Genomic DNA, 11,125 nt, shown 5'->3' on the forward strand with positions numbered 1-11,125 from the left:
GCCTTTGCAGAGGCTAAAATATCTGTTCCATTTGCTCTTATAATCTAATTCTCTCCATGTCTGTTTCTTAAAGAATCATCATTTTCTAACGCTGATTTATTTAAGTTCATTCTGAACTGGTGGATAGTGGAAATATCTAATCCAGTGCATGGGAATTTATTAATATGGGTTTGTCTTTTTGTTGTCTGCTGTTTGTTTCCCCCATGCTGTCTTTAGCTCTCACGTTCTAGCTCAATGAGTTCTTTATCACGCGAAGTGAGTCAGCATTTAAACCAGGTACCTCTAGCTGGGCCTCCAATGGTCCACACTCACCCCTGCCTGCCACCCATCCAGCTCACCACATCACTAGTAACACGCTTCACCATTTGCACCTGAAGCTTCACCGCCCATTCGACCAAGGATGTCTGTCTGCTCCCCTGCCTGCTGTCTCCAGCATTACTAACTTAACTCTGTATCATTGATGATCAATAACCAAAACCAGCGAATGGTCAACAAATTAAAACTAATGCAGTAACTGCAATAAACTTACTTTTTTATAGCCTTGCTAAAAGGATTAACCCTAGTGAGTCTGGGGATCACGTCGCTTTTAATCAAGCGTTTTCTACCAGGTCAAAATTTCAATTTGTCCAACACGTTGGTTTGGACCAGATACCTGCAAAACTAATGACATTCCCATCACCTGCAATTTCTGTTTATCGCTAATTAGAAAATGTTAGCATGATAAACTGAGATTATGAACATAATCTATCCCTACAGTGCAGCTCAGAGCACTGCTGACCCTAAGTACAGTCTCATAGAGCCACAGGCAAGGCTGTAGACTCTGTTTTGTGTATACTACAGAAGTGAACCATCTACTTCTCTTGAAAGTCGCTGGGTAACTGAGCCATAGATCAGAGTAAGGCATGCTGGAGACTGTTGCAGGACGACTCACTTGCTTTTTGTCATGACACCTCACAGCTTCAATAACCCATCATAAAGCTTGCATAGTTAATAAAAAGTGAAACAGTGGTTTGTAATGCTGCCACTCTGTGGATCCAAGTACTCTTCGTCGTTACTTTTGCTTGTGTTCTGTTTTAAAATGTTGCCAAACCATTGTGTGCATCCCCCTCTCTGTCTCTGCCCATAGAGGTAATGGGACAGTAACACTGCACACACTGTAGTAACTCATCTTGTCCTTTGCAGAGTCATCCTGCCCCGGGACCTCCAACCGCTGGCGGTGTCACCTTTTATAACCCTGCACAGTTTGCACAGGTGAGGGTTTTAAAAAGAAAGTTTTAATAGATCTGCAGTTGTAAAATGCCACTCTCATTTGTCTTCCTTTTCACCCCCCCCCTTTTCCAGACAAGTGCACCATCAGGAGGACACCGCGCTGGTCGTTTGGGTGGTCAGCGCCAGTACCCAGTGTTAAAGTAAACATCAATTTTGCAGAGAGATAGTGCAAACAGACTTGTTGGATAGAGTGATATCCTACCTGGAAGCACATGGACATACTGCTCTCTGTCTAAAAGACCCTTTCTATTTTTCCTCACACCTAAGAAGAGCGTAATCACAGTCTCCATCATGTCAACCTTTTGTCCAACAGCTTAACCACTCGGTCATCTTTCTCTTTGGTTCTAGATTTGTCAATGGTGTAATTTTCACAGGCTCGGTGTTTCCTTTAAGGGCTTTTTCCTGCATCCAAACAGACAGTTGTAAAATGGGTTTTAACAAAGGCTTATCCATGGATGCATTCATACACAAAACTGTCTGTTCATGAAGGCATAATTTAGTGTACAATAAATATGTTGCTCCTCTAAGCTGTCCAGCTTCCCCTCAAACATAACACTGTCCTGTTTTAGTTTTCCCTTTGTGTCTAAAGTCCAAAAGTCCATGTTTGATTGACTGACTGATTGTATGTATGATGGATAGAAAGAAAGTGACAAAAAAAAAAAAAAAAAAAATCATATTGTGGACTTATATATGCATTTGCTGCTCTATAGAGTTCCTCTGTCAACTGGAGATTTGTGTGAGAATGAATCGTGTCAATAGTGCATTGTCTGCTGTGTTGCTTTAACCCAGTCGCCCTCCGGTAAAGGATGGATGTTGAAAGACACAAGAAAAGACCCGTAGCTGAAAGTGGAGAACATCTGTATTGTTAGGATGCTGCTTGTTTCCGATATTTATTTAATAGCCCTCCCTGCCCATCAGCAACTCTCAACTTTAAAGATGTGTCAGGGTCTTTCGTCCAAGTTAGGCTTCGCTTTTTCCTCTGAGAAAGGTGACAATATCACTGAAATGAGGGGTGGTCTTCAGAGTAGCAGGAATTGGGATTAAACTGCATTTTAAATGTTACTAAAAATAAATCTATCCAAATATTTGTATATCAGATTGATTGTATTTATGAGCTGTAGTAATAAAGGTGTGTGTGTGGAAAGCAATTAATTATTTCTGATTAGCTTTGAAGAAATTGATTTATGATTCACCAGATATGACGTGGACTCTTGTATTTGCCGCTTCTGCAGACAAATATTTATGTAAATTGTGACATGAGAGCTAATTATACTCTAAATACTTTGTCATTTTCAGTTACTGATGATTTTAATTCAATCATTTATCACCCCAAATGTTTGATTTAATGATTTTGTAGATATCAGGTTATGATTTTAAAAGGTCCCCTTTTGTTTCAGAGAAGCAATTGTTTTTCTCAATGTTTTAGGATTCCTCATGTAAAATTCTTGACATAAAACCGTAAATACAAAAGGTGGAAACGAATTGGTAATAAAGTTATTTTTTGCGCTCTGTAGCACTTTGAAAGATGTCTGTTGGCCTCATTCATTACAGAAATTTGTTTTTTAAAATAAAGACTACCATTAAATTCAATATTAGAACAGTTTGGGAGTTGCAACAAAACCAGTGGAGCTGCAGATGAGAATGAAAATGGCTTCAAAATTATCAATAACAGTATTTAATATTAAAGGCATAATCAAAGCTGTTGTGTGTGGGAGAGGCAGAGGAAGGCAAATTTTACATGGTATTCTAGAGGAAATCCAAGCATGATGAATAAGGCCAGGTAGCCTGGAGCATTTGGATGGCTGAGGGGATTTACAGTTAATTTCTACTTAATATACTGTAAATGCAATCTAAGTGGTCACCATTTTTGTAACCGTTTCAAACCACTAAATAGTAGCCCTAGATTGTGGCTGATGTATTAGCATCGATTCATAGGGGTAACCATCCATTTATCTAAAAGATGATTAATCAGCAATGTTTGAAAAACCCAAAAGGTTGTTTGGGATGAAAAAAATGTTCTGTCTGGGGCAGGAGAAAAAATACTTTTAATCCGTTTCCCAAGTTGCAAGTCTTGTTTCTTATCCAGGTAGCCACTGGCTGCCATCTTCGTTTGGATAGAAAACAGCACAATTTGAGAAAAATTAGATTGCAGAGAATTTACCTTTTGGAGAAACCGATTCTATACCTGTGATTAAAATAAATGAGAGGCACAAACTAGCACTAGTTAGTTGGCATTTAGAAACATCTGTTTACTCTGAAAAAATGTATCCACTATTCTGACACTTTACTTGATTTTAAAAGACTTCAGTTAGTGAACGATGGAATGGAAGAAAATTGAGGAAGAAACAAAAATGGAAAATGTAATAAAATTGAGGTGTGAAAAAATTTAAATCTAGAAAAGACATGACAAAAATCTGTTCATTTTCCTATACTTATGTGTATTGATATGTTACAGTACAACTGTCTTCTCACGAGCAGCTGTCGAGGGTTCCTGGAGATGATTTTGGGAGACTATACCAAAACTCCTCTGACTGTACTTAAGACACAGCAGTGCTTAGAGCTACATGCTAACATTGGCACGCTAACATACTCACAATGCTAATGCTAACATGCTAACATTAAGCATCTATCATGTTTAGCATGCTTACCCTCTTAGTTTAGCGTGTTAGCATGCAATTGCTAATTAGCTAGAACACAAAGTAACTTACAGCGGAGGCCGATAGGATTGTCAATAGTTTCATAGGTATTTATGTATTTAATATAACCAAAGTATCAGACAAACTGAAACTTCAACCTGACGATAGTGTTAGATAAAAATCATCAATGTTATTAGGGGTGGCACATAGATAAGACGCTTGCCTTTGGTGTGGGAGACGTGGGTTCGATTCCACCTGGGCAAGACACTTAATTGCTCCAGAGGTCCCACACCTCCATGACATGTATAGCAATTGAAAGTTGCTTTGGATAAAAGCGTCAGCTAAATGAAGCTAACTTGTAATAATAAATAAATAATTGTCAAGGAATCCATCAAGTAGATGTTGAACGTCTGGACAAAATTTCATGGCAGTCCATCCAAATGTTGTTGGCTGTTCTGCTAGTGTGTGAATGTTAGATTCTGTTTGAGCACTTAGGCTTAGTGTATGAATGTGAGTCAATGGTGAATAGTCTAAAAATCACTTTGAGAGTTCAAATATACAAATATGGAGCATATTCCAGTCTGGACCAGTGATGGGCAGACAGGCCAAATGTGCTTCCTTAGTTTAGATATAATCTGCTGTATTTTGTGTTAGCAAAGGCATTACATCAACTTACAGTTACATCAATATGAGCAGTATGATCAATATTTCAGTACAGAAAATCAAATAAATTGTCATAGCATCACAACACCTAGATAAGCACTTCTTTTGTAGCCTTACATGTAAATCCTCTCTTACAGCCTGCTGTAAACTTTTTCATAAAGGAACAATGATTCTGATGTTTTGTTCAATCACATACCAGTGAAGTGAGCACCCGTATTAGGAAGGGGCAATATTCATTTCAGTTAAGAAGAGGCTGACTTGACTCTTCAGTCATTTACAGTAGATCAAACTTTGACTGTCCACAGTCCACTCAACAATCAGTATAAATCAAAGATAGCTGGTTATGTAATAGGTAACTTGTATTACCATGATCTCCTGTAGTGATGTATAAGCTCTTCCCAGCATTACGTTATCCAAGTTCATTAAAAGTCAGTATGTGTTAAAATATGTATAATGTGTTATTCTGTGCGTAAACTGTTGTTGTCCTCTTCTGTTCAAGTAGAAAGAGTTCATTTTTAAGTGTCCAGTGCTGCTTGTGCTTTCTGAACAGCACCCTCCAGCATTGTGTGGTCACTGAGCAGCTGTTGGAGAGCAGTTGGGTCCATCTCCAGTAGCATACCTGCACAAATAGAGATATATACTGTATATATTAGCCTTATGTTTAGACATTTAATCTTTATCTGCACCTTACAAAGCCTATATACAATAAGAAAAATTATAAACTTACAAAGATATTACATCTAGGAAGATTGAGGATATTTACAGGGAATGCTACTACAGACGGAGTATCAGGTCACCTGTAATATCATTTGCATGACGTGGATCTAGCTCCTCCACCAGTGAGAAGATCTTCTCTCCCAGCCTCTCCGTGTCATCAGTGTCCGACGAGTCACTGATGTCTGTCTCCTCCAGGTTCTGCCTGAAGGGAAGCATCATGAACATCATTTCAAACAAATGGTTTAACTGTAATTTATCAATGAATATTGGTGCTTCTTAAAATATTTTATTTTGTAGATTTAAATAGCAAGTGGCCTGTTAAGTATTGAATGTGTGCCCTTGTATGCAAATGTTTATTCAACAAGCAGTAACAAGTCACATACTCTTTAAGTGTCTTCAGGGCAAAGTTCACCTGCTCTTCCAGCTGTTTTGGATCTGAAAGAAGGTTTATAACTGCCTCTTTGCGCTGCTCCAGAAGCATTCCTGTTAAAAAACAGCAGATCATATTTTAATGTATGACACACTCGTTGTTCATACATTAATCTGCAGAATATAAATTATAACAAGACTAAGAGTCCACAGCCACACTAGCAGCTCTGTGAGGATGTACTTAGGCGCACTGCAATGCTTTGAGCTCAGTGCTAACTTTGGAATGGCAACATGCTGACAAAGACAATGCTAACGTGGTGATGTTTAGCAGGTGTAGTGTTTACCATGTTCACCATCTTTGTTTAAGGTGTTAGCATGCTAAGATTTGCTAAACATAAAAGTACAGCTCAGGCTGATGCTATTTGGTCCTCAAGCAAAGTATCGGACAAATAAAATAAATTTTAACCTGGTGATGGTGCTAGATGAAAAGAGAGATCAGTGAAGTGCTTACAAATATCCAGATGGGAACATGTCATGGCAATTCACTTCAGTTGAAGACATTTCACTCAAAACTATAAATCTCAACCTCACAGTGGTGCTAGAGGAAAAGTCAGAGGATCAGCAGGTCAGTAGGATTCATCCTCTGTTTTAATCAGTAAAGCGGAAAATCAAAACCAATTTTTTATTTTGCCATTTACCAAATCAAATGAGAAATTTGTTTTAGAAAAACAAACGTATGTTGTTATAGAAATCACTCTGAACTTAGCACAGCTGTTACAGTCTAACTGTAAACTGTAACCTTAGCTGCTCAAAAACATTAAGCGTGTGTAAGTTATTAGGTGTTTGTTGAGTCACCGGAGTGGTTGCCTACCTGTGATTTTCTGTGAGTGGCCAGTGTTATAAACATCCACCAGCTCAAACAGCTGCTCCCCCAGAGAGTCAGACGACATGGACACATCATCTTCGTCTTTACATCTTACCTTGCTGCAAAGATTTGCAGTGACATGAGAATACACAATTTGTGTAGTTTGTAGTTCTGTGCCATTTTTAAGAATCTGACATACAGCATAAACATCTTGTTCCTAAAATAACACACTGACCTAAACTTGGCTGTAAATAGCTGATGTTACCTTCATGGGTAAAACTACCTTTCCTCAGACTTTTTAATGGAATAATAATCTCTGTTACATTTAATATGCCCTTCTGCACCTAAATCCTCTGCTGGGATTGCATCAGCCTCAGAAATGAGGACCCACATACTGTTTAAGACCAGCCTGTTCAGGATGATGGAGGGAGATCAGGTCTGGCAACCCCCTTCCCATTGCTGTACCTGGGCTCCTGTGCCAGCTGTAGGGCTCTGAGGGCTTTCTCCACGGCTGCGGTCAGCGTGGCCTCGTCCTGCAGCATCTGACTCAGGACGGTACCTGGCAGCTCCAGCAACATACCTGGAACACACAGGCAGGCGTGGAAACTTTGGTTTTAATAGGTCATATTTTTAATGTAAGAAAAAAAGTAACAATCTGCCCTGCAGGTCAACTCACCTGTGAGTTTTCCAGCAGTCTCTTTGTGTTTGGGGTAAATCAGATTGTACAGTTGCTCACCAAGTGTCTCCAGATCTTCTTCTTCATCCATGTTTGACTACTTACATTAAGACACCGCATGCAGCTGCCATGTTACATCACATCGTAACTTTGTAATGAGCAGTTTTACAGAGGACTTAGACCGCTGACAGCTTTTTGGTTTATAGCTTCCAATCACATCAACATTCAGACAACTGCCACAAAACAGTTCACAACATCTGCGTCCAAAAAAATGAAAATTTTCTCTACAATTATATTGAATCTGTGCTTACCCTCCACATGCAACTACGTTATAATCTAAATTAGGAGGGCCGTTTTTAGGGTGAAAACAGCTGACATTTGGATATAGACATTTTTGACGGCTGTCTGTAAACACGAGGCGCGCATTAATGACGTCGGGCTTTCACAGGGAGCGGTGAGTACATGTTCCTCCGCTGGGCTTGCGGATAAGTAGTACTCCGTAAAAAACATTCACGTAGGATATAGCGTCATGATACTAATGAAACAACTACAGTGTCGATAATAACGACTCAACGTGTTTGTTTTAAATGTGCTAAAATGTCGGTTCGATAGTAAATTTTTTATTTAATGTAGTGAGTGGCGCGCAATGATCTGTGACAGAGGATCCGTAAAGAGGTTTCCGCTCTCTCCGGTCCTTTTCCTCCGCTAAAAGGTAACGTGGTCGCCTCGGCAGCTAATAGCCGGTTACTAAAGTTAATTTGTTTTGTGTCCCTACTTGTATTTAGTCTCTGAAATAAATATATTATTGTTGTGTTGCTTGTTGTGTACATCCCAGGTGGCAGAAAATGTCTCTGTAGGCTGTAAAAATGTAAAGAATATTTGTGAGCACGTCGCCCACATTAGGCCTCGTCGTGCTCGATCCGTCTTTAGGGCAGAGCAGTGGAGCTAACTCAAGCAAACTGCCCTTCAACGTAACAACAGCTCTGTGTTTTAGGGAGATTAGCTCAAACGTTAAATACACAATGTATTTTGTGTTACAATACTCACACACTGGCTCGTAATTTCCCCACTCAACCGGTAGCTAATGTGAAAATTGTGAAACCAAGTGAACGCGTTTAGCGCTTACGTTAGTTTTTATTAAGAAAATGGTAGCAAACAAATGACGCCTGTCAGTTGCAAGCACTTGGAAATTGCTGATGTTATTTCAGTAACACTTTCTCCTGTTTGTACAGGTTCAACATGTCGTCCCATTTGCAGTGGATGATCATCAGGAACTGCTCCAGCTTCCTCATCAAGAGGAACGGACAGACCTACAGTACTGTGAGTAGCTCGAGAGACGTTATATAGAGAACTTAACACTGTCTCTGCTCAGGCCACTTGCCTACGACACCAGACCTCTGTCCCAACTCAACATTACATTGCAAATTTAACCAGAGTTTAAGAATGTAGTGTAATTACACAGTAAAAGTCACAAAATTACTCGTCAAAAAGTCTTAGAAGATTCAAAGACCGTTGTGAGTGTGCTGTTTATGCACAAGACAGTATGGGCCAACAGTCCATTATACAAAGGCAGTGGAGGAGGTGCATTTTGTGAAATGTAATTAATATTGCATCAATAGAAAAACATTTGTATTCTCTTTGAGTCTGAATTGGCAGTGGCATTCAAAAGTCACACTCATTGATTGTACTTTGATTTCTTGCATACCAACAGCAAAATCTATGTACTACTGCAATACAAACTGTAGAAACTTCTCCATGGACACTATAGCTAACAGAATATAACGTAATTGGCCTCGACATTGAAATTAATGCATAATTGTTAATCTTTAGGGTTATCTGAATTAAATATATTTATGTAACAGGAGCCCAACAACCTGAAGTCCAGGAACTCTTTCCGCTTCAATGGTTTGGTGCACAAGAAGACTGTAGGTGTGCAGCCAGCGGCTGACGGCAAGGGAGTCGTTGTTGTTCTGAAGAAGCGTGCAGGTAAATATTTGACACTATTTCTATCTTCAGCCACTTTGTGTCTGTAAAACAAGTGACTTATTGTCTGGAATAAAAACTTACTTTACCTGATGTTCACAGTAGGTCTTTAATTATTTGAATGATATTACTGTCTAAATGTGTATTGCACAAACTTTGTTCTTTAAGGAAAAATGTACCTGTAATTGTAAAAAGGATATTTTTTTTTTTTTATACATCAGTTGCTTTTCTAAGGGACTGGCTACTTTCTGTGATGTATTGATGCGTCCTTGAATCAAGCGTACTAACTTCCAATTGATTCAAAGTAGAGTTGCTCATGCCCTGAATTGCAGAAAGTCAAGAAGCAGAACAAATTGACAGTTTTAGCAGGTTGCAGGCATTAGCAGGAATTTAAATGGTTGTCTGCACTCACTGGATTCAATTAGCTAACATACCCTGAACTATAAGGATAAGAAACATGGGTGCAGGTGAGCACTGCAATTGAAAGAGATATAGCAGGTTTACGTAACTTAAGACCTTTTGCTGTCTCAGGTTATTTATTTTTGGATCATTACAGCTATGTGGTCATATTGGAATTTCTTTTTTGTTTTCTCATCGCACAGGCCAGCACAAACCTGCAGGCTCGTATGAGAAGATCACTATCAACAAGAACTCCCGCGCCACCCTCAACAGCCTGAGGCACATCATTCGCAAGAACAAGTACAGGAAGGACCTGCGCATGGTGAGCGTAATCTCTGATTTTACACAACAAATTCTCAAATTTAGTTACAACATTGGTTTGTATGATGGTTCTTTTTTATTAATACTTTGTATTTTAAAGCTGTCAGGAACACAACTTGAGTCTAATTTGTTTCCCCAGGCTGCCCTTCGTCGTGCCAGTGCCATTCTGAAGAGCCAGAAGCCTGTTGTGGTTAAAAAGAAGCGCACCAGGGCTACCAAGACGGCATAAACTGATACACATGATAAAAAAATAAAAGCTTTTTGTTTGGAAAAAACACCTCATAGTTCTGAGTCTTTAATTTCACCAGGATCCTGATTACATATCTGACAACACTCATTTGGTAGGTAATCAATCAAGTTATTCCCAAGTATTTGTAATTGCATAGAGAAGATGCTGAATTAGTACATTTTGTGGTCCATTTAAGAAAATGATCGATTCAATGGAACCTGAAGATTTTTCCTCCCTCAAGCTTGATTGGAACATTAGAACAGGTCTTAACTGCCTGATAAGCAGTACAACTTAATATAGAACATGTTGTATGGCAAGTGTCACTGATATAGTAGCAGTATACTATAATATTACTAATTTCAGAGCACCAAACATCCCAAAAGCTGAAGTAAGTAGTCCAGCTGTTGTGTACAATTCCTTGCAGTACAACATTTAAAGTGTAGCACGTTCTCAGTCTCAAACGATGTAATCCATTGACCACATTTAGCAAGATCCTTGTAATACAGATGCACATTAAGACATACAATTACCTTATTTCTTTTGGTTTGTTTTCTTTTGGCTTTTTAGTAATCTGATTCTGTTTCAACACCGTTTTGGGGTGTTGAAATAAGCCATAAAGTGTTTTCTACAATATAAAAAATCACTGACCATGACGGATTAAGGATGTTGATCACCATGGAAGTTACCATTGGCTATTAAGCCGTTTCTCTGTTATGCCATAACTTGCTATTATGCCTATATCTTAAACTGTCAACAATAGGCCTAACTGAGACCCATGCGAGCTACCTTGTAACGTGATGAAAGTGAGGATTTATGTTGCACCCTGTAGCCTCACGTTATGTATTGCCAGCCTTCAGCATATATCATTAATTGATTTTACTTCAGTCACAGATGCTGACACCCTCGCCTTAATAAAGGCAAAGATCAACCTGGATGACCTCTACAGTAGGAGTTTCCCACACACTGATTTATTTGTGGCTGCCTGCAACATTATCAAC

The 11,125-nt window shown here is 39.0% G+C and overlaps 2 protein-coding genes and 1 long non-coding RNA gene across 3 annotated transcripts; 2 read left to right on the forward strand and 1 right to left on the reverse strand.

The window, feature by feature from the left end:
* Positions 1-9: 9 nt before the first annotated feature.
* LOC119914136 lies at positions 10-2,793 on the forward strand. Its single transcript, XR_005446732.1, has 2 exons — positions 10-1,251; positions 1,342-2,793. It is a non-coding gene; the product is annotated as an uncharacterized LOC119914136 (long non-coding RNA).
* A 704-nt stretch (positions 2,794-3,497) lies between these two features.
* On the reverse strand, positions 3,498-7,622 carry LOC119914135. Its single transcript, XM_038733194.1, has 6 exons — positions 7,196-7,622; positions 6,985-7,099; positions 6,526-6,638; positions 5,669-5,768; positions 5,366-5,487; positions 3,498-5,187 (listed from the first exon to the last, which is right to left on the reverse strand). Exons 1-6 carry the CDS (start codon positions 7,284-7,286, stop codon positions 5,084-5,086), a joined length of 645 nt encoding a protein of 214 aa, XP_038589122.1. The 5' UTR covers positions 7,287-7,622; the 3' UTR covers positions 3,498-5,083.
* A 768-nt stretch (positions 7,623-8,390) lies between these two features.
* LOC119914137 (60S ribosomal protein L28-like) lies at positions 8,391-10,175 on the forward strand (the record flags this gene model as incomplete). Its single annotated transcript, XM_038733195.1, is given in 4 exon segments — positions 8,391-8,515; positions 9,058-9,181; positions 9,781-9,899; positions 10,038-10,175. Coding segments are annotated over 4 exon segments (414 nt in total). The 3' UTR covers positions 10,128-10,175.
* Positions 10,176-11,125: the final 950 nt, after the last annotated feature.

This window comes from Micropterus salmoides, unplaced genomic scaffold (assembly GCF_014851395.1).
Source record: "Micropterus salmoides isolate LMB-PRFRI ecotype aquatic unplaced genomic scaffold, ASM1485139v1 Ms_hic_scaffold_20, whole genome shotgun sequence".
NCBI classification, from domain to species: domain Eukaryota; kingdom Metazoa; phylum Chordata; class Actinopteri; order Centrarchiformes; family Centrarchidae; genus Micropterus; species Micropterus salmoides.

Coding starts and splice junctions, on each gene's coding strand:
- LOC119914135 (XM_038733194.1), bottom strand. CDS start 7,286: ATGGATGAAGAAGAAGATCTGGAGACACTTGGTGAGCAACTGTACAAT. Junction 7,100..7,195: donor GACTGCTGGAAAACTCACAG/GTGAGTTGACCT, acceptor TGTGTGTTCCAG/GTATGTTGCTGGAGCTGCCA. Junction 6,639..6,984: donor CAGCTGGCACAGGAGCCCAG/GTACAGCAATGG, acceptor AAATCTTTGCAG/CAAGGTAAGATGTAAAGACG.